General features: G+C 41.8%; 3 protein-coding genes across 4 annotated transcripts; 2 read left to right on the forward strand and 1 right to left on the reverse strand.

Annotated features, from left to right (window-relative positions):
• The first annotated feature begins 1,773 nt into the window (after window positions 1-1,773).
• Window positions 1,774-6,490, forward strand: LOC107303493. Its single transcript, XM_040520542.1, has 2 exons — window positions 1,774-2,499; window positions 5,330-6,490. The coding sequence occupies exons 1-2, from the start codon at window positions 1,969-1,971 to the stop codon at window positions 6,164-6,166; spliced, it is 1,368 nt and encodes a 455-aa protein (XP_040376476.1). The 5' UTR covers window positions 1,774-1,968; the 3' UTR covers window positions 6,167-6,490.
• Window positions 6,491-9,204: 2,714 nt separating this feature from the next.
• LOC102708215 (pentatricopeptide repeat-containing protein At2g17670-like) lies at window positions 9,205-11,541 on the reverse strand. Of its 2 annotated transcripts, none has more exons than XM_040520543.1 (2): window positions 10,377-11,541; window positions 9,205-9,552 (listed from the first exon to the last, which is right to left on the reverse strand). In XM_040520543.1, exon 1 carries the CDS (start codon window positions 11,479-11,481, stop codon window positions 10,408-10,410), a length of 1,074 nt encoding a protein of 357 aa, XP_040376477.1. In that variant the 5' UTR covers window positions 11,482-11,541; the 3' UTR covers window positions 9,205-9,552; window positions 10,377-10,407. The 2 variants fall into 2 exon arrangements, with proteins under 2 accessions (XP_040376477.1, XP_040376478.1); XM_040520544.1 differs by lacking the exon at window positions 9,205-9,552 and adding an exon at window positions 9,559-10,263.
• A 1,913-nt stretch (window positions 11,542-13,454) lies between these two features.
• On the forward strand, window positions 13,455-19,047 carry LOC102709707 (choline/ethanolaminephosphotransferase 1-like). Its single transcript, XM_006646731.3, has 18 exons — window positions 13,455-13,823; window positions 14,664-14,673; window positions 14,767-14,817; window positions 14,956-15,033; window positions 15,118-15,193; window positions 15,278-15,300; window positions 15,386-15,486; window positions 16,085-16,179; window positions 16,348-16,416; window positions 16,610-16,679; window positions 17,163-17,226; window positions 17,293-17,333; window positions 17,480-17,564; window positions 17,967-18,029; window positions 18,146-18,204; window positions 18,294-18,346; window positions 18,471-18,543; window positions 18,623-19,047. Exons 1-18 carry the CDS (start codon window positions 13,687-13,689, stop codon window positions 18,642-18,644), a joined length of 1,170 nt encoding a protein of 389 aa, XP_006646794.1. The 5' UTR covers window positions 13,455-13,686; the 3' UTR covers window positions 18,645-19,047.
• The last annotated feature ends 1,238 nt before the right edge of the window (window positions 19,048-20,285 follow it).

Raw genomic sequence — 20,285 nt, forward strand, 5'->3', positions numbered from 1 at the left:
CTATGTAGGTGTAAATAAATACTCCCTCCATATTTTTTATATGACGCCGTTGACTTTTCGGTCCACGTTTGACTATTCGTCTTATTCAAAAAAATTATATAATTATTTTGTTATAATATGATTTATTATTATATGAACTTTAAGTATGCATTATAATTTTACATATTTGGATATAAATTTTGAATAGGACGAATGGTCAAACGTAATCCTAAAAGTTAACGGTGTCATATATAAAAATATGGATATGGAGGGAGTATATGGTAAGTTTTAACACGTTAAGGCTCACATTCCTCAAGTAAGAACGCGTGGTGTATCTTTTTTCTACTTCACAGAAATACCGAGGAGTTCTTTTAAAAAATCTCCTTCCATATTTTAATAGATGATATTAGAGATCATTTGCCTTATTTAAATTGTAATTAAAATATATTTAGTAAGAAATTCAATCACAATAAATGATAATTCATAAGATTTTCAATAAGTTGAATGCTCATACGTATGTGAAAAAATTAACGGTGTCATCTAAAGTATTTCATGAAAAACACATACAGGTTACGTGCACATACCAAATGAAAGGTATGTCGATCATATAGAGGCCAGTAGAAACTCCCTGCCTAAAGGGAAATATATATCATGAAAAATACATATATACTCTTGCATATAATCAAGAAAATTCGAACTATAATTCTACCCCAATTTTAATCAAACGACAGCGCAACCGCACTGAGATATCCGACACAAACAAACAATGAAAACAAAACCACATTAATTTGATCAACAAGATTGTTTGGAAATGCAGTAAACGACTGGTTAATCAGCCAAACGACATGCATGTCTGCAGTACATTTGTTAGGAACAGCATGCCATTTTCCTCTACTATTTCGCAGTGCCCTTCACTGATCCATCCAACTACTACTATAGAATCAACTTAGAGCTAAGATAAATCAAATTGTCAAAACCGACAGCAATTAATTAATTAATTAATTAATAGTGGATTTTGTAGGTAAAAACCAGCTTTAGATGTCCAGATGTAATATGAGCTGAATTTGATCAGCTGGTTGGTCACTGTATTCTATTTTATGGTTTAAGAAAAAAACAATAACTACATGTAAGTACAAGCAATAGGAGAAACAATGGTGTATATTAAACATAAGATAAATGTCTTATCAACCATTAGAAATAATATATGGATAAATCTTTTATGTTTAGCGATTTAAAGAAAAAATTAAAAATAAAATATGAGAAAAAACCTTAAAATACACTCTAAATTTAAGTTTTAAAATTTAAACTTCAGCTTACCAATATAAACATAATAAAAAAAAGATAAGACTGTTGGTAGTTTTTAATTTTTTTATCGAGATGTGATTGAGTAGCCGCGGAGACGTGGTTTTATTTTAAGCAAATGATGGAATAATTTATATTAAAAATAATTAACTAATTGTAAATATCAGTCCCTCTGGTAAAAAATATGATCAAATCTAAAATTCCAAAGAGCATATTTTTGTCAAAATAAATATATAAATCTACTAAGTTTGTGATAACTATAGTAATATAATAATACTTTTTAAGAAGAATCTACGTGTACCATTCGTCTTGTATTCGGACGAAGCATTAAGAAAATTATCCATTGTCAAAATTCTAAAAGTTTAACAAAATACAAATATTGTTAACTCGAGTTATCTGGAACAGTAAGTAAACCGGGTAAGTAGCGAAGAAGACGTGGGTCATTAAAGGCGGCATCAAAGTTGTCGCCGAGTCGTCAGTCGTCACCCATCCTCCCCTCCGCAACGCACCGCGCCGCGCCACCACCTCCCCCTGTTCGCCTCGCCCTCGCCCTCGCCCTCGCCCTCTACTTGTACTGCCACGCCTCCGCCCACGCCGCCGCCATGGCCATGAGCTAGCAACCGCCCTCTCTCTCCCCCCACGCCCACGGCCACGCCCACCGCCGAGCCCCATCGATCACCCGGCAGCATGAAGCCCGGGAGCGCCGCGGCGTCGTCGGCGGCTCCCCTCCCCGCCGCGGCGGCGCGCAGGGGCCGCCTCGTCGCCGTGATCGCGCCGCTGCTGCTCTTCCTCGCCGCGGCCATCTCCTTCCCGTCCTCGATAGGGCGCCTCCCGTCGCTGCTGGCCCTGGGACGGTACGGTTCGGCGCCCCCGCCGCCGAGGGTGGCGGTGTGCTTGGTTGGTGGGGCGCGGCGGTTCGAGCTCACCGGGCCCTCCATCGCGCGCCACGTCCTCGCCGCGCTCGTCTCCCACCAGCGGGAGCAGAGGCAGCAGGAGGAAGGCGGCGGCGGAGGCGGAGGCGGAGGCGGGGAGCCCGTCGTCGACGTGTTCCTCCACAGCCCGCTCGACGCCGACGCCTACAAGCTCTCCCTCCTCGCCCGCGCCGCGCCGCCGGGGTCCAGGCTGGCCGCCGTGCGGGTGTTCCGGCCGGAGTACATCGCCGAGACGCCGGAGCGCGCCCGCGTTCTCACCGCCGACAACTCGCCCAACGGCATCCAGGTACGCCCCCGGCCGCCGTCGTTTCAAATCTCCGATCACCCCCACCACTCCATGGCTGGGATTTGTTTGGTTTGTTCCTTGCTTGCGCATCAAACCACGCACGCACGCACCCACACCCACCCATGCATGCTCCCTCTCCAATCGATTCCATTGCTTGCGTTGCGTCGTTCTCTTCGATCTCTCGACTTGCTTGCTGCCGCTGCATACTCCTTGCAATTTTTTTTCTCAGCACATTATTAACTAATTAATTAATTTATCAATTCACCACGATTATACTACTAATGTTATTCCTCTTGTGTCGCCTCTGCTAATCTGTCCACGTTGCTTAATCTGGAGATAATTTGTTCGCAACTTTTTGTTCTTATTTTCAGAAAAAAAAATCAAAGAAAGAAACGGCCTAGTAATGAATAAAGTAGTAAAATAAAACCACCTGGAAGTTAACCGAAGGTGATGTGGGCAGGGGAGCGGAAGGTTGTTGGGTTCTCCTCTTTAATCTAGGAGCGGTTCCGTTTCTTTCTCTCCCTCTCCAGAGAAGTGTTTTTTTCTTAATTTCTCAAGAAGATAATTAAGAGTGATAGCTTCCTTCAAATGGGAGAAAGAACAGCAAGCAAGATTGAATTACCAACTGTTTAATTTAATTTTCACCTATCAATTCGACAGTGTAGAGGTATCTTCATTTTGCTAATTGCTCATTGGGCATGCATGCATGCATGTTAACCCAATTTCACGGATCTAGTCAAAAGAGTCAGCCAGACAGTGGCCAAATTGCTTACTACTAGTTTCAAATAAGTTTTTTAAAATTTACACACAGCTCGTTCGCTGTCCCCAGCTAGCAAAAGTATCAATCACAATCACCGAGTTTGGTTGGTGCTGAAAAGGTGTCAACATGTTTGGGACCTGACAAAATTGCAAGGAATAACTCAATTGTTCGCAAGGACAGTTCTACAGTAAAATCAAAACAAAGAAAGTGAATTCAGATTGGGCTCGTGTACGTGGTTAATACTAGTAAACAATGTCAAGTCGTCTGATATTCTACATCACAAAACGGCCATTATTCCTTTTGTGGACCGTTCAGTACGCGTCAAAATTAACAACGATGTTTCTAATGGCATCGTGTTTAGTACGCCACTGGCACACAAATTCTTAGTTCCATGGGTTTTTCTTTTTTGCTGCATTGTTCTTTGAAGGTTAATTCAGCAGAAACTACGAACGGAAGAGGACATTGCCGTGTACACTTTTGATTTTCTTTTTACATGTATCATTTCTCACAAAACGTACTTGGCTGTTCTTGACAAATCTCGCGCCGATGCACCTGGGACTAGTACACATACCCATGCACGTGCCATGACCACATGACTGATCATCTGGGTAGTTTCTAAAAGTTTTCTCAACTGTCTTGGTGCTTAACTACAACAGTTAATCACTTTTCCGTCTTAAAATATATTATGTTTATTTTTTAAGAGAATAGAGTAAAAATGATTTTGATTGGTTGAATAGAAAAATAGATATAGAAATTATTTGAGAGATGCTATGCTTGGTTGAGACTTCGGATGAGTATGTGGATGAATAATTAGTTATATTTTGAGATAGATTGAATTCTCCCTTCATTCTAAAATGAAACTATTTCTACCCTTTTATCCCAACTTTAAAACAAAACTATTTCCCATCATTTTAACTAATTATAACAATTATATATATTTTTCAATTACTCTTATCTACTTTCTTAATTCTTTATACCTAACTTTAAAAATGATTATATTTTAGAATGAATATTGTAAATTTTAAAAGGATGGAGTAGCAGTATTTTATACGAGTATCATTCAGTCTTGAATGATCGATGAGATGCTGCGCTGTCCGTGCTAGCGCTGATCCATGGTTGGAGGCTGTGGGGGCAAATTACCAGCATGTGCATTACACGAGCACATGGCTGGCTCCACAGGTTGCAATTGCTATTGTTAAAAAAAGCATATCAGCCATACAGATGGAGTAGTCCTGGTTCACCGCACATATGCTCGTTTCTGCAAATAAACTATGGTCTCATTTGGGTTTTTCTTCAAATGAAATCTGTGCATTCGAGAGAGAGAATAATTTATTGAGAAGTAGTAGAATTTACCTTCTACAAGACGAAATTTTGGCACCAACCATTTGGAACGACAAATGAACCATCTTTTGAAGTTACTGTAAAATGTCCCCTTATATCATTCATGTGTACTGAAATATTAATATTAGATAGTTTCTTATCCATGTGTTAAAATATTAGATAGTTTTTCTTGAATATAATAGTGGTCATAGTTTTGCTTGAATACAATAATGGCCAAAGGTGTATGTCTATCAATGTCCCACGTACGAAAGTATGAAACGGCAGGTAACGTGGGTACATATTGAGGCTTTGAGAAAGTCCCTACAAAAGCCATTCGTCATCTTCCCCACAAAAGTCTGATTTGATAGAATATTGTTCTTTGCCTTGCTTTATGATCATCTTTTTTCATCCTGTGTATTCACCTCCAAAGCTTCGGATATCTATGTTGCCTTTATGCTTTGTCTGAGAAAAAAGGGTCACGAGCTAGATGTAGATAGATACTCCATCTAGACAACCAATCGCAAAAATGTCAATGTTTGCAAACGAAAGTATATTTGCATTGTCACGTGTTCTCCTGTCATAAAAAAAGTTAATGACAGTGACTAATCCATCTTGCTGTAAAAAAAGTTAATGACAGTGACTAATCTACCTAATCCGTATAATAGATTAACAGCTACTAGCTGTTAATAATCTCATTTCTAATTGCAATTGGAGTAATGATGTATTTATTACTGTTATTATATTGAGCAGGGATTGCTCCAGTATTTTCGGTTGGTGGAGGGGTGTCTGGACCTGATCCGCGAGCGCGAATCTCGAGGCAACTTCACGTATGATTGGGTGGTCCGCACGCGGGTCGACGGCTTCTGGACCGGCCCGCTCGCCGCCGCCGACGCGTTCCCGGCCGGCGGCGCCTACGTCGTCCCGCAGGGGTCGCGGTTCGGCGGCCTCAACGACCGCCTGGGCGCCGGCGGCCGCCACGCGTCGGACGTGGCGCTGTCGCGGCTCTCGCTGATCCCGCGGCTCGACGTCGCGGGGTACCAGGAGCTCAACTCGGAGGCGGCGTTCAAGGCGCAGCTGAAGGTGGCCGGCGTCCGTGCCCGTGAGCGGCGGCTGCCGTTCTGCGTGCTGAGCGACCGGCAGTACTCGTTCCCGCCGGCGCCGTACGGCGTGCCGGTGGCGTCGCTGGGGAGCCCCGGCCCGCTGAGCGGCGCCAAGTGCCGCCCCTGCCGGCCGGCGTGCGGCGGCAGCTGCGCGGCGCGGCTGGTGCGCGGCTGGAGCTGGACGGAGTGGCGCAACGGGACGCTGGAGATGTGCAACGCCAGCGGGCCGTGGGGGGAAGGGTGGGAGGCGCTGTTCGACGAGGTCGCCGGCGAGGAGGCGGCGGCTGTCCGGCGGAGGGTGGCGGCGATGGACGCCGAGGAGTGCGTGGCGGAGATGGAGGCGTTCATGGCCCGGACCCAGCGGTGGGACGCGCCCACCCCCGCCGAGATTTGCCGCGCCGGCCGCCTCCGTGTCGCCGCTCGCTCCGCTTCTTCTTCCTCCTCCAATGCTACTGCTGCTGCCACTGTCAAGGCCAAGCGAAATTGACCATTTTGTCCTCATGAACACCAAATCCAAACGCAGAAAAAAGGAATAGAAAAGAGAGAGAAAAGGCTGAGAATACAGGTTGGATACTGGATAGTTATAACTGATAATCTTTCTTGTACAAAATTCATAGAGATTTTAGCTAGAGTTCATTTCTGATGAATACACACATACACCGTGTATATAGCATCAAATTCGTTAATTAATTGCATGATCAGTTGGTCCTTTCTTGTCCTTGCAAAACAATACAATACAAAAGCATACACTCGCCAGCTACAGGCAGCATGTCTCATGCATTCTTGCAGGATTAATCTGATTGTTGGTGTAAAGCTGACTCTTTACCTAGGGTCTCTATCTCTGGAGTGGACCATTCTGTAGCTCTTTCTTGCAAGTTCATGTCAGTGCTGGCCAATGGACTGGTTGGTGTGTTTGTAAATCTATTACTATTAGGTGGGCAAATCATCACAGGATGAGGCATCACATCGATCAACCCATCGCTCTTTGCTTGCTGTTTGTTCCACTACACCTAGGTTGCCCAATTTTAATGACCACTTGATGTTTCTAGTAATAGCTCTTAGTAGTTTGCCGATTTTTCTGACTACTCTTTTGGTGCCCCATCAGATGGTTATGGTTCCTTGTATCTCAATCTCTTAACCAGCTGTGTTAATGATGACACACACGTTAGCTAGGGCTGATTTTACACCTGTTACTTCACTAATCTGATCAAAATGCATGCTTGTTCTGTGCTTACGTTTCAGTTAGCTGACTGAACTTTGCTCACTCAGGACTTTAAGATAAGGACGGCTCTGTATGATTGGTTGATGATATTTCTGATGGTATAGTATCTGTATCTGTCGCCGTCAAATGTAGGGCTGGTAGATAGTAGATACATTAGGCAGAGAGAGGCTCCTTTTGCTTTCTTCCAAGACATGCTAAGCTCCTCTTGTGGCATAGTTGGGACGGCGACGGTTGTTCAGATGCTCCAAAATGCCTGAACATTTGATCGGGAATTTCTCTCACAAGTGCTCGTCAATTTCTTTTCTTCAAATGGACATATGTTCCTCAACTGCCCCATGATACACATATATATATGAATTCTACTCATATCATCCCTCCGTTCCATATCTCCATTACATTAGCTTGTTGCTGCTTGTTAACAATTTGACATATCACTGAAGGTTATTTCCTCGCATTTGATTCATAGTGTAGCTTCTTTGTTTTTCTGGTCAAGAAAACACCAAGCATTCCAAGATGGAGTCAATATCTATCTGTAATGACCTACAGGGAGGACACAAAAGAGCTGGCTTCTGAACTGCCAACAGAGACAAGCAGGTCCCCCCAACACCAGCACCAGCAGCAGTGATGCAGTACAATGGAGCTTTCTCCTCCTCAAGCAACCCCATCGCTGTCCTACGTGTTATTATCCTTGTCCTTCCCAAACAGGTCATAGCTCCAGGCAGCCAACGACAGCAGCAACAATGCAACATGGGGCAGTATGCTACGAGGATACACCGTTACACAGCCTGCACCTCCATGGTTTCCTGTCAATTCAGACAAGCTTGCACTGACAACAAACTTGCGACTTGGAGCTTCTCCGTTTTCTTCTTCTCCTTTGGAAATTGTTGGAGCCTTCGCATCAGAATCCTATTCCTCTAGTAGGAGTATGTGCTAATGCCGTATGGCACCTCTGTAGATCCCTCCATGTTGGCCATATGTTTCTGTTTCTTGCCAGACATTACAACCATACAGGGAATTCTCTCTATCTTCAGAAACAGTCAATGGCATTGCGTTGTGCAAAAAGCAAGGGAGCAAAGCTTCTCTCACCGTTGCATGAGGATGAGGGCACGGCTCGAATCTCCTGTCGATTCTTGTTATTGTTCCGGCAGCATTCCCCGGATGATATTCAATTAATCTGTCCAGTTTGTAGTTGACTGGTTGGTGCCTTGTTCTGCTTCTCTTTCAGTTTAATTGAACCTATCTTCTTGTCAACTCAAGAGAGGTGATGACTGGGGAATGGCTTTCCAGAGTTGGCTGTCATTCTGGTGGATGATACGCGAGATTGATCTCCTTGTTTAATCAGGATTGCCATGTTCCTGCATGTTCTACGGGGTGATCACACAGAGGCCATCACTTGACCGGAGGAACATCTCAGACATTCTGATACCGACATGAAGGCCTGCATCCGCCAGTTTCTGTTTCTCAGCTTTTCTCCATTATTCCTGCATGATTCTTTGGTCATGTTACAACTCTCCTGGCACTTCATTTTGACTGATGATTAGTCTTGGCTCTTGAGTACGGATAGCTGCAATGGTCAATATTCTATTGACAGACCATTTCGGCTTCAGTATCGCAATCTCAGCACCTGACGTGTTCCCTGTGCGAAACAAAAATTGATGCGTCTTAGATAATGCATACACCTCACCTTGCCAAAACAACTCACAAACCAGTCAGCAGTTTGAACCTTCAGCTATGCACGACTCACAAGATTGCTGAGTGCTAACAGTAAAGTTTCAAAATGACAAACTGGATACAGCCATACAGGCAACAAAATCCTGAAATCTCAGACTAGCAGGTTTTTTTTTAATTACATTTCCAGAAACCTTTTGCTTTACTCCAGTATTGACAAAAGACTGTCAATATTTCTTATTTCTCCTACATCACCCCACAAGTACATATGGACCTTCAGAAATTGAGATTTTAGATGATTTATTCAGACATTTACAGCAAACCTGATCCTCCAGGGACCAAAGTGAGGGGCACAAACAGAAAACGACCCATATATTCCTCCAGTACAAAGTACGCTTCCTTTGCATGAGATTCCGTTGTTGCGTGAAGACTAATGATCATTCCGAAGCATGAAGGATATGCTCAGTAGTCGGTACCAAATGAGGGTTAGAAAACATCTGCTACATACTTTTTAAATAAATTATTGAATCTGAAAAGGGGGAACAAAAATATTGTGCTGGCTAGTTATTTGCAATAAAAGGACAACATAAAACCAAGAATTTGCATACATCTTGCTGCTGAGTTTGCCGGTCATGGAAAAAGAAGAACATGATGACTCACAGTGTTTTCCCATGCTAGCATGTAAAACATTACAGTACAGGATTTGCAAGATTTAAGGAACCTACCATTGCTTCTTCAAGATGTTATGAAACTCGCTGCGTACCAATTTGCTTCCCCTATTATCTGAAGCTACATAGCATGCCTATGTACTTCTTAATCATGTATACTGAAACTAAATACATAGAAATGTGCTTCGCCTGTTATCTGACAGCTGTACGCAGCATGGTGTGCCTGTGTTCTTTTATCCCCTTTGCTTGCCAGGGGGCACTACATACTGAAACAGTTAATCCACAAGATGGTGTTCCTCTCGAATGAAGGATGCCCTGGCAACGGGAAGATGTTAATGGATGTAGGCAGAATCATGATGCAAACAACTAACCCTGGTAATGGTTGTTGGAGATGAACTTTTCAAGATAAACAAGTTAATCCTAAATTTGAAGAAACATGCTATTGCTAGCAAAGTAGCAAGTGTCAACCAATGGGATGTCAAGATGATATTCCTGATTAAGGTCATCATGAGAATAACCAAATGTCTTTCTGAAGACAATGGAACTCACTAAGATAGTAGAGAGAATAATGGAAGACATATCGTAGTCAGGAGAAAACAATACAGTGTGGTACCAAATGTAGACCCAGCACAGCAAAAATAATCAGTAAATTTGCTAAAAGGTAAAGAAACTGTTGTCATTTTGCATGGATTTTATATAGAGATATACTAATATGTATGATGTTGAAAGACTTCACAATAACAAAAATCTCATTCCAATACTATGCTTTTTATTAGTACATGATAACAGCACTGTACTAATGATCCATGTACTTGATTAGCTCGCGCAATTCGCTTCAAGGTAATTTATCCATATACAATAATATATTTTTGGTGATTCCTAGTCTTGCAGTTTTCATGGTCACACCTGGAAAACAATCGCTTAAAAAAGCTATATTTGTTCACAAAAAACATTAAATCAAGCTATCAAAGCATGGTACAGATTAGAATAGGGCCCTTGACACTTTTGGAACATCCATTGCACACTCTGACAGATGAAACAATCACATATCAGATTCAAGTGAATTTGCATATTTCATTGTAACACAACAAATTAAGGCGTGCATCTTTTAATGGAAAAATTAAGGCTGAAGTAAGTACCAGGGACAAGGATACTGGGTACAGTCAACTTTCATGATTTCATCCGGTGCAGCCACTTGAGTGAGTTGTCCAGCTCAGTATACAACGTCACCTCTGCAAGGCTCTTGCTCTCAATCCCGTAGTCGAACACCTCATATGCATCAGGCACTCTCCCTGCACGACACAATGCCCTGACGAACGTTGCATACGCTGGTGCTTCCAGCTTCATCCCAGCTCCAACCATGGACCTGTAAACTTCCACGGCCTTCTCCAACTTCTTGTTCTTGCAGAGCCCCATGAGCAGCGTGTTGTATGTTCGCTCATTGGGCTCGCAACCCTTGGCCTCCATCTCCTCGAGCAGCGCAAGCGCTCCAAGCGCGTCGCCCTTGACGCACATCCCGTTCATGAGCGAGGTGTACGTGATGACGTCGGGGAAGTGGCCTGCGGCGGCCATGGCGTCGAGATAGGTTCGTGCCTTGGTGACCATCCCGGCGCGCGCGAGGCCGAAGACGAGGGTGTTGTAGGTGACGAGGTCGGGCTCGACGCCGTCGTCCTTCATCCGGCGGAGCACGCCGAGGACCCCCGCGTGGTCGGAGGCGGCGCAGTGCGCCTTCATGAGGGCGTTGTAGACGGGGGCGTCGGCCTTGACGCCGTGGTCGGCGAGGACGGGGAGGAGCTGCGCGATCTCCCGGGGCTCCCCGCGGCGGCAGACGGCGTCGGCGAGCGCGAGGAGCGCGGGGCGGGGCGGCGGGGAGGAGGCGGGGGAGGGGTGGAGCGCCGCGAGGAGGCCCCTCGCGGCGGCGACGGAGCGGTGGAGGGCGAGGCGGCGGAGGAGCAGCGAGAGGGAGTGAGGCGGGAGAGGGATGGTGGGGGCCGCCGCCCGCGCGAGGTCGACGGCCGCGTCGACGTCGGCGTCAGCCGCCGCGCGTATCGCGGCGGCGAGGTCGGATGAATTCCTGATCGGCCTCTTCTCCAGCGGCGGCGGCGCGTCGGCCGGGGCCGGAGCATGGGTTTTGGGAGCCTTAGCGGGGGTTTTGCGGGGTCTAAGATCAGTCGGCCTCGGCGGCGCGTGGGGCTTGGGAAGGACTGCGAGGGGCAGCTTGGTGGCGCGCGGCACCTTCCCCATCCTCCCCAGCGGCGCGTGGAAGCCAAGCTCGAGCGGCGGCGGCGGCGAGAGGGGAGTCGAACGGAGAAGACAGGACGCGAGCGAGGGAGGGAGACGGGAAGGAGGCTTTAGGCCCACGAAAGGTCTTGGGCCTTCAATTGGTGGGCCGTACTTATTCGGTCCATGACAATCTGTTGGGCCCATTAAAGATAGGCTTTGCCCTAGTTGGTTTTTTAAAGAATTTTTAATTTTAATTTTTGAAATATTTACGGATATATATATTTCTATTTTAAAAATATGAAAGTAACCTACTCGCGCTCAACAAGTGGGCATAGTGCATAAAATGTCATCTAGTTATACACAGTAGATGATGTGACAGATGACAAGTGGTATGCGGGACATGACCATAGGCGCGTGACAAAATTTTGCAAGCGGCCCCCTTGTTGTCCTATACGAGAGCGTTTTATCGGTGGATGAGAAACTGCCTGCAAAAATTACCACGCGTGGCTCGGGACAGATGGTGGGGAGCTTTTATCCTAAGCCACGCTGTCTTTCTTACTAGCAGCCTCCGACTAGGGCTACCTGCAATACAATAAAACCTCCTTTCTGTGGTCATCTCCTGCATCCGACTCATTATCTGTCACGTCACCTATCGTGTTCTCTCAAATAGCATTTTATACATAGTGCCCACTAGTTTAATGTGAGAAGATTAGTTTTGCAATTTTTTAAATGGAAATACATTTCTGTAAATTTTTTTAAAAGTAAGATTAATAATATAAATTTTCTTTTTTTTTTACGGGGAGAGGGGCGGAGTGCAAAGTTGCAAACCGTGTGGCGCGTTGACCGGTTGACCCCACGCGTGGGGGAGGGAAGAGAATACGACAAGGAAGAAAAATGTAAGGCGAGGAACACGATGACAAACCACTCCACTTCCCACACCGCCAAACATACACGCCCTTATCTTTTTTTCTTATTACAATTTGTATTTATAAGGGCACCAGCAGCAACGATAGACTAGAATACTAGATTGATATATCTAAGAATAGATGGCACATTCTAAAGACAATGAAATCATTTATTTTTTTTAAAAAAGACAAACGATATATTTATAAATAAAAATAATTTGTGAGCAAATTTTTTATATACGTGCTTTTAGCGATTGAAGGAATATAGTAAAAACACCCTAAAATTAACTCAAAAGTTAAAGTTCAAAATTTAAATTTTAGCTTATAAGCATACGTAAAAGTGAATGTAATTGCATATCGACAATCTAACGAGCATTTTCAGAACAAGAGAGTTATATCCACAGTATTAATATTAACAATATAAACGTTAAAAAATTCTACCCTAGACCTATATATCAGTGTCAATATGTTACCAACTCCCAAAGAATAATTATCCATCGGTACAAATACATATATTGAGTAAAATAAACTTAATTTGTAGTAGTATTAATTAATTCACCGCTAGGGGTGAAAACGAGCCGAGCTGCATACGAGGCTTGGTTCGGCTCGAGCCGGCTCGCGAGCTTTGCCAACACAGCAGTCAGCAACACATAAACTAATACATAGTCCTACTCCCGGTCTCTAGCTCTCTACAGTGCACAGAGAGAGACGAGAATGAGAGTCACGGACGCCGCCTAGCCCTACTCACGAGATGACGAAATACAACACAACCCTAGTTTTTTAATGGCCCAGACGGGCTTCGTTGGTTTTAGCCAAAAGTCTATTTTTAAACCGAGCCTATTTAGCTCACGAGCTGGTTCAGCTCGGTTCGGAAACGAGCTAAAACCCAGGCTCGGGCTCGGCTTGTTTAAGATTTGAGCCGAGCCGAGCTCATGAGTCCGAGCTTTTTGCCCATCCCTACTCACCGCATTTTAAAATACTTTCTATAACTTTAAAATGCAAATATTGCTCAAATGGAGGGGTTAAACTGCAAGTTTGGCGCCTTTCTCTTTCCTATAGTTCCCTCCTCCTCTCTCGCCTATCACCATTCGCCACCACTCACCGGCGGCCGCCATCGCTGACAGATCCTCCCTCCCACCCGCCTGCATAAATTCCTCCGCCAATCACGTCGCCCCCGTCGCTCCCGATTCCCCCGGAATCTTGTCGCTTTCTTTTCGTTCCCCATTCCTCGTCGTCCTCTCCTCCTTCCTTCCGATCGGGGATTCGGATTTGGGGATTAGTATTGCCGGGGTAGGACGCAGCGGCGGCGGCGGCGGAGAGGATGGGGTACGTCGGGCAGCACGGCGTGGCGACGCTGCGGCGGTACAAGTACAGCGGCGTCGACCACTCGCTCGTCGCCAAGTACATCCTCCAGCCCTTCTGGTCGCGATTCGTCAACCTCTTCCCGCTCTGGTTCCCGTAAGCGCTCCTCATTTCCTTTCTCCTCTCCTCTTCTTTTCTCTTCTCTTCCCTTCCGCGACTGTTCCTGCTGCTCGATCGATCTGTGCCTTGTCAAGCTCATGCCTTTCGCTAAGAGAATCCTTGACGATGTTCAGTTCAACCACCATGCAATGCGCTTCTCTATTTTTTGTTTTACTACACTCTTTTTTCCTACAGGTATAGTACCATTTCAATTTTTTTCTTTGATTCGTATGCGTCTCATGCTTCTGCAAGGACAGTAGCATTTCGATTTTTCTTCTTTGATTCGTATGGCCCTTCTGATAACATGAGCATGAGGATTGAGGGAGGAATCCCAAGCTTTAGTGTACCATTAGGAATCATCTTTAGCTTGGAGGGCATCTTCCAGGGCCTGTAGTGACAGCGGACATCAAAATGCCAGCTTTTGTTCGCTTTGCTGGACACTGAAAAGCATCCTATTCCATAGTCCCATTCAATATGATTTACTCCTTTCCTCTCTAAAGAGAGGTTCATTATAAAGTTTAGTGACGTGACTTCATTTATACTTTCTCCCATGCTATGATTTGCAACTTCACTGTGGTCATTTTTTGCTTCCTACAGAGGGTGTAATCTGAACCTACAGTTTTTTTTTCCCCAAAAAGGAGTTTTGCTGTTTTAAAACAATGGTTATTGTAATATGAACATAATCATTTGCTGTTTTATCATCCAAGTTAGTTTGTCAAGCACTTAATTTATCCTTTAAGTTCATGCTAGCGCAGTACATCATGTTTTTTTAATCCAAATGTATGTGATGGAATACTGACCTTGTTTATTCTGTTTCCATGTTGAAATCGTCTGCAGACCAAATATGGTGAGAGTTCTGCACATGCTGTCACTATGAGCTATGTTTTTTATCCTTTTGTTCAAGAGGTGACAAAGTGTTGCTTCCATTTTTTCCTTCCAGATTACTCTGACTGGTTTCATGTTTCTATTGACATCAGCATTTCTTGGCTTCGTAAGTATCTTGTGTCATTACCATTTTCAATTTTTTAAACATAGTTTTCCATATATATTAGAGTTTTATTGCTCACTGATTGCAGCAGAGATATTTCTGCAAGCTGATACCTTATCACTGTTCCTATTTTGCTTGCAGTTTTATTCTCCTCGTCTTGATACAGCACCACCTAGATGGGTGCACCTTGCACATGGACTGCTTCTCTTCCTTTACCAGGTAACACAGTTTCATGATTTTTTAATATGAAATTTAGAGTTGTTACCACTAGAATTATATTTATATAGTATAATACGGATGCAGACTTTCGATGCCGTAGATGGTAAACAAGCAAGGCGTACAAACTCATCAAGTCCTTTAGGCGAGCTATTTGACCATGGTAAACTTCACTGAAACTATAACTTGGTGATTAGGTTTTAAGAAGTCATGTATATGATCCTGACATGCTTCTATCATGAAACAGGGTGTGATGCGCTTGCATGTGCTGTAAGGCTATTGACCAACTTTTCTCTCTCGATGTGCTTAGATATGGAAACTCCTGTGAACTGATTGTTTTTATTTTATATCTTAGTTTGAGGCTTTGGCTTTTGGAAGCACGGCAATGTGCGGAAGAGCTTCCTTCTGGTATTGGTTCATTGCTGCTGTCCCATTTTACTGCGCAACCTGGGAACAGTGAGTCCATTAATTCATTTTTATTTTAGTTCTTCCATTCCTAGTTGGAGCATCAAACTATTCTACAGAAATTTCTTTTTATGCTTACTCATCTATTGCCAAATGGTTTGTGAAGTGCTATAGTGTTCTCAAAGAAAATACAGGGTTGATCTGCATGTTGCATTGGCTTACTAACTACTACCTCCGTCCCATAATAACTTCACTTTTCAGTTTTTTGATACAATGTTTTGACTTTTCGTCTTATTTGATTTTTTTGCGATTAATATTTTTATTGTTACTAGATGATAAAACATGAATAGTACTTTATGCGTGACTAATTGTTTTGAATTTTTGTATAAATTTTTCAAATAAGACGAATGGTCAAATGTTGGACACGGAAAAACGAAAAATGATGTTATTATGAGATGGAGGTAGTATAAAGATCTATGAGATTTAGTTTCTGCAAGAGCATAGAAGCACTAGTCTTAGCAAGTTCAACAACTAATAAACTACATATGCTGCTATTTATTGTTGTTTCTATGTCTGCATTGATCTTAAGAGACATTCACTGCATTTTTTGAGTAGTCCCTTCTATTCACTTACATTGTTCTCTCTGCAGCTTTTTCACAAATACATTAATTCTTCCGATAGTCAACGGACCAACTGAAGGACTTATGCTAATCTATTTGTGCCATTTTTTCACTTTCTTCACAGGTACAATTTGATTATAACTTTATCAACTTTTGAACTAATAAAATCTATGCTGAACTTGTAAATCTTTGAAGTTTTCTTCTGTTAATTTATTGTACATATATCCGCCATTTAGTGACATCCAAGTTATGTGGCTATGGTAATACTAATAGCTCAACTTTCCTTTCACAGGAGCTGAATGGTGGGCACAAGATTTCCGGAAGTCAATACCCCTGCTAAACTGGGTACCTCTTGTTCCTGGTATGGGACTAGCAAACTTATAATAGTTACATAATTTTTGTTGTCATAATGATGTTACTCAAACTTTTTAGCAAAACTATTTCATCTGTCATACAGTTTGTTTGTTAATACTGTGCGTAGCCACAGGTTGTTGGATAACTCCAAATGCTAGCATTGCCTATACTATAAGTAATTGCTGGTTGTCTCTTTGCAGAGATCCCAGTATATGGACTTGCATTGTTTCTAATGATTGCTTTTGCTGTAATTCCGACGATTGGATCTAAGTAAGTTTTTACTGTAGCATGTACTACATTACTACTCTTACCAATTCCTTCATATTGTCTGTCAGTTTCTTCATTTATATAGAGTATGATTCCAGCAAGTTTTTCTTGAAACCAGCTAAATTTACTTTTTGTTTATCTTATACATCAATTCACTATCAAGCCAAGTTAACCAACTTAGGTTAGTTTTGAACCTTTTTTCCCATCAACATAAACAAAATACACTGTGTATAACCGATGATCGCTCTTCCCGATCAAGTAATTGTTCAAGCAGATTATCATGATTCTATGGCATTTTGGTGCCTTTTTTCTCTTGCTATATGCTCTTGCATTGACCTCGAATGGCTGGTTAGGCAAATCTCCTTGACCTGATGGAACCATTTTGAGTTGGGAAGTATTTGCTTTGTTTAATAAGCATATAATATTTTATTCAATAGTTGAAAAACATTCAAGCTATAATCAATCTACGCTGTGATAACCGTACAGCATTCACAACGTGTACAAAGTAGTTGAGGCAAGAAAAGGAAGCATGCTGTTGGCACTAGCAATGGTAAGATCTAATTTTGTTGTTCTATCATGCCTATCTTTCTTCAAATAATTTTCTATTTTTTTACAGCTCTTTCCTTTTTGTTTCCTGTTGGCTGGAGTTCTTGTCTGGTAAGCCTGTTGACCCAATTCTAGTTTTGTTGTATATATCTTTGTTGTCTTTTTATTTAGGTAAATTGAGAGAGACAACCAAAAAGCTAGCAGTTAAGGTGAAAAAAACCTGCAGCGTGTCACTGAAGGATTTCATTTTTATGCAGGTCCTATCTATCTCCTTCTGACATAATGAGGAACCAACCACATCTGCTAATTATTGGAACTGGTTTTGCGTTCGGCTTTCTTGTGGTAAGACCTTGTGCTAACTCATGCATTTATTGCCTTGTAAATACTAAATACTTGTTTTGTGGATGTCGCTCTTTTAACTTCCTGTAATTGTCAAATATAATTATGTCTGGTATCCTGCTTGCTGCTATGAAAATTGCCTTCTTTGGCCTATTACATGGAATGGTTTAGAATTTGTCTCATCTTATTATCTCTTAATGGACCTGGTGTCGTAACTTGTTTTTTGAGTTAAAGATTCAGTTGAGGGTAGGTGTGTAACTCTAAGAAACATTTAACAATAACATATTATAGTTTTAGCATTGTGTCCTTATACAGGTCTGGCACGTGAAAAACAATTTATGTAAGCCAGTGTTGCAACAAACACTCTTATGGACATTACCTAACATGCGCTTCTATGATACACAGGGTAGAATGATTCTGGCTCACTTATGTGATGAACCCAAAGGTCTGAAGACGGGGATGTGCATGGTAGTTGCCTAATCACCTTTATTCTTTGTTTTTTTTTTGTTCACTACCTTGTATAAGTAACCTACGGTGATACATTTAAGCTTAGTTATGATAAACATTGTACTTCCCTTTTGCAGTCCCTAGCATATTTCCCATTTGCAATTGCAAATGCGCTGACTGCACGGCTTGATGATGGGTTTGTGACTGCCTACCTTTCTGTTCATCTGTAGATAGTAATTCTTTTTGCCATCTTATTTTGTTGTCATCGATTGATTGTTGTTTCAGAAGCCCCCTTGTTGATGAGCAGCTAGTCCTCCTAATGTACTGCCTATTTACTGGTACTACATTGTTTTCACAACCTAGTTATCTTTTTTTTAGTAAAATTGCAGTTATGCAGTTTACTAGTTTTACTGATTATGTTATTCCTCATGTCTGATCTCACTGTTTTGATCAATTTGACAGTGGCACTCTACATGCATTTTGCTACATCTGTTATCCATGAAATCACCAATGCACTCGGGATTCATTGCTTCAGGTTTGTTTAGTCATTCCTATGCACTTCACTTCTACCCCTTTTGCATCAATTATTTGACACGAGGTTTGTCTGGTGACAGGATCGCTAGGAAAAAGGCATAATTGTGGACCATGCACATTGTCTTGCTCTGGTTGGTAATCAAGCAAACATTACATCTAGTCTGCATGCGGATGCTGCTCTCTAGACCACATCTGCAATTTCCATTCCAGGGATTGCTATAATCCGAGATTCAAGTCAGCATCAAACTTGCGTTGATAAGGAAAGAACATCTTTGGAATAGTTGGATTTTATTTGTTGTATCTTACCTAGAACTTATCTTTCAATGATGCTCGGCAAAACTTGATTTTTTGGGGGAAATGTTGAGCTGATTGGCAGATGATACTTTTGTATTTTTTTTCACATTGTAGCATCACCTGAGATGCAGGTGTACTATTAATGCTAAAAATGATGCATATTATGAATTCTGTATGTGTGCCTTACATATATTCATGGTCTTTTATTCTCTTTTTGAGAGAGTAAACCTATATGCATATTCTGAATAGTTCTTTCTCCAGGTGGGCTGATGTACTGGGCTCGAAAAACATTATTTGAATCTGCATGAATGAATGATAGTGCTGATATTTGGGGTGAATTTGTCTCTCCGTGGAATTGCTGATGCGCTAGCATTCTGTATTTTTGCTTTTGCTTATACTTATAAGCTAAAATTTAAATTTTGAACCTTAAATTTAGAGTTGATTTTGAGTATATTTTTTTTGCCGAAGTTTACTTTTCAGCCTTAGCTTTTAGATTGCTAAGAATATGTATATAAAAGTATTATTTATAAATTATTTTTGTTTGCAAATATGTCGTATGATTTTTTTAAAAAAAACCTAACGATCACCTAATTTGTTAACATAATTAAGAAGCATGTAATGCACCATTAATTGTTCCAATGTTCGGTAGCTCCTACTCTTAGTACTCCTGGGAAAATAAAAAAAAAAAGTCCAGAACAATCCAGATAAGAGGCCCTTTATTATTTTGTTCTCTCGAGCCTTGTGGTAGTTATTGTGGGAAAAATATTTTTATCACGTTTGGTAGACATCATTTCTTACATATTACCTAATTATTTATTAAAAAATAAAATATTAATAAGATCGATTAATATGAGATATATTACTCTATAAACATATCAGTTTTAATTTAATTTCTACCCGTTCTAACAAAAACAACAATTTAACTATAAATGTGGATATACTAGTTTTAGTTTTATTTGTTTTTTAATTGTAACTCGTAAAAGTTGAATTTGAATTTTCATATGTATGGAGTGATATATCTTTTTATTAATCTATCTTGTTAATTTTTAATGATTATCTAGATGATATATGAGAAATGAATGGATGTCTACCAAGGATAAAAATTCATCTCCATTATTGTGTACTGTTAACTGTAAAAGGTCACAGTTAAGTGGGCAGGTAATCACCTTTTTTTTTTTTTTTTTTGAGAACTGCAGGTAATCACATTCAACCCCATACGGCCATACCCTGTACGAAGCGAGCAGTGAGGACCCCATTATTTGCCCCAGAAGCGGTATAACGCTGTTTAAAGAAAAAAAGAAAATGGTATATTTGTAATTAGAAAATAAATTATAGGTGTATTTTTAGCGAGTAAATTACGATGAAAAAATTTTAAAATAAAATTTAAGTGAAGTCTAAACTTTTAAATTTTAGCTTATAAGTATAAGGACAGTTAATTTTAGAATAGAT

The sequence above is a fragment of the Oryza brachyantha genome, chromosome 2 (genome assembly GCF_000231095.2).
Source record: "Oryza brachyantha chromosome 2, ObraRS2, whole genome shotgun sequence".
NCBI lineage: Eukaryota > Viridiplantae > Streptophyta > Magnoliopsida > Poales > Poaceae > Oryza > Oryza brachyantha.

Excerpts from the sequence above, each read along its gene's own strand:
- LOC107303493 (XM_040520542.1), top strand. The coding sequence starts at position 1,969 with ATGAAGCCCGGGAGCGCCGCGGCGTCGTCGGCGGCTCCCCTCCCCGCC. Across the intron at positions 2,500-5,329 it reads ACTCGCCCAACGGCATCCAG|GGATTGCTCCAGTATTTTCG; the intron begins GTACGCCCCCGG and ends TATATTGAGCAG.
- LOC102709707 (XM_006646731.3), top strand. The coding sequence starts at position 13,687 with ATGGGGTACGTCGGGCAGCACGGCGTGGCGACGCTGCGGCGGTACAAG. Across the intron at positions 15,194-15,277 it reads AGGCGAGCTATTTGACCATG|GGTGTGATGCGCTTGCATGT; the intron begins GTAAACTTCACT and ends ATCATGAAACAG. Across the intron at positions 18,347-18,470 it reads AATGTACTGCCTATTTACTG|TGGCACTCTACATGCATTTT; the intron begins GTACTACATTGT and ends TCAATTTGACAG.
- LOC102708215 (XM_040520543.1), bottom strand. The coding sequence starts at position 11,481 with ATGGGGAAGGTGCCGCGCGCCACCAAGCTGCCCCTCGCAGTCCTTCCC.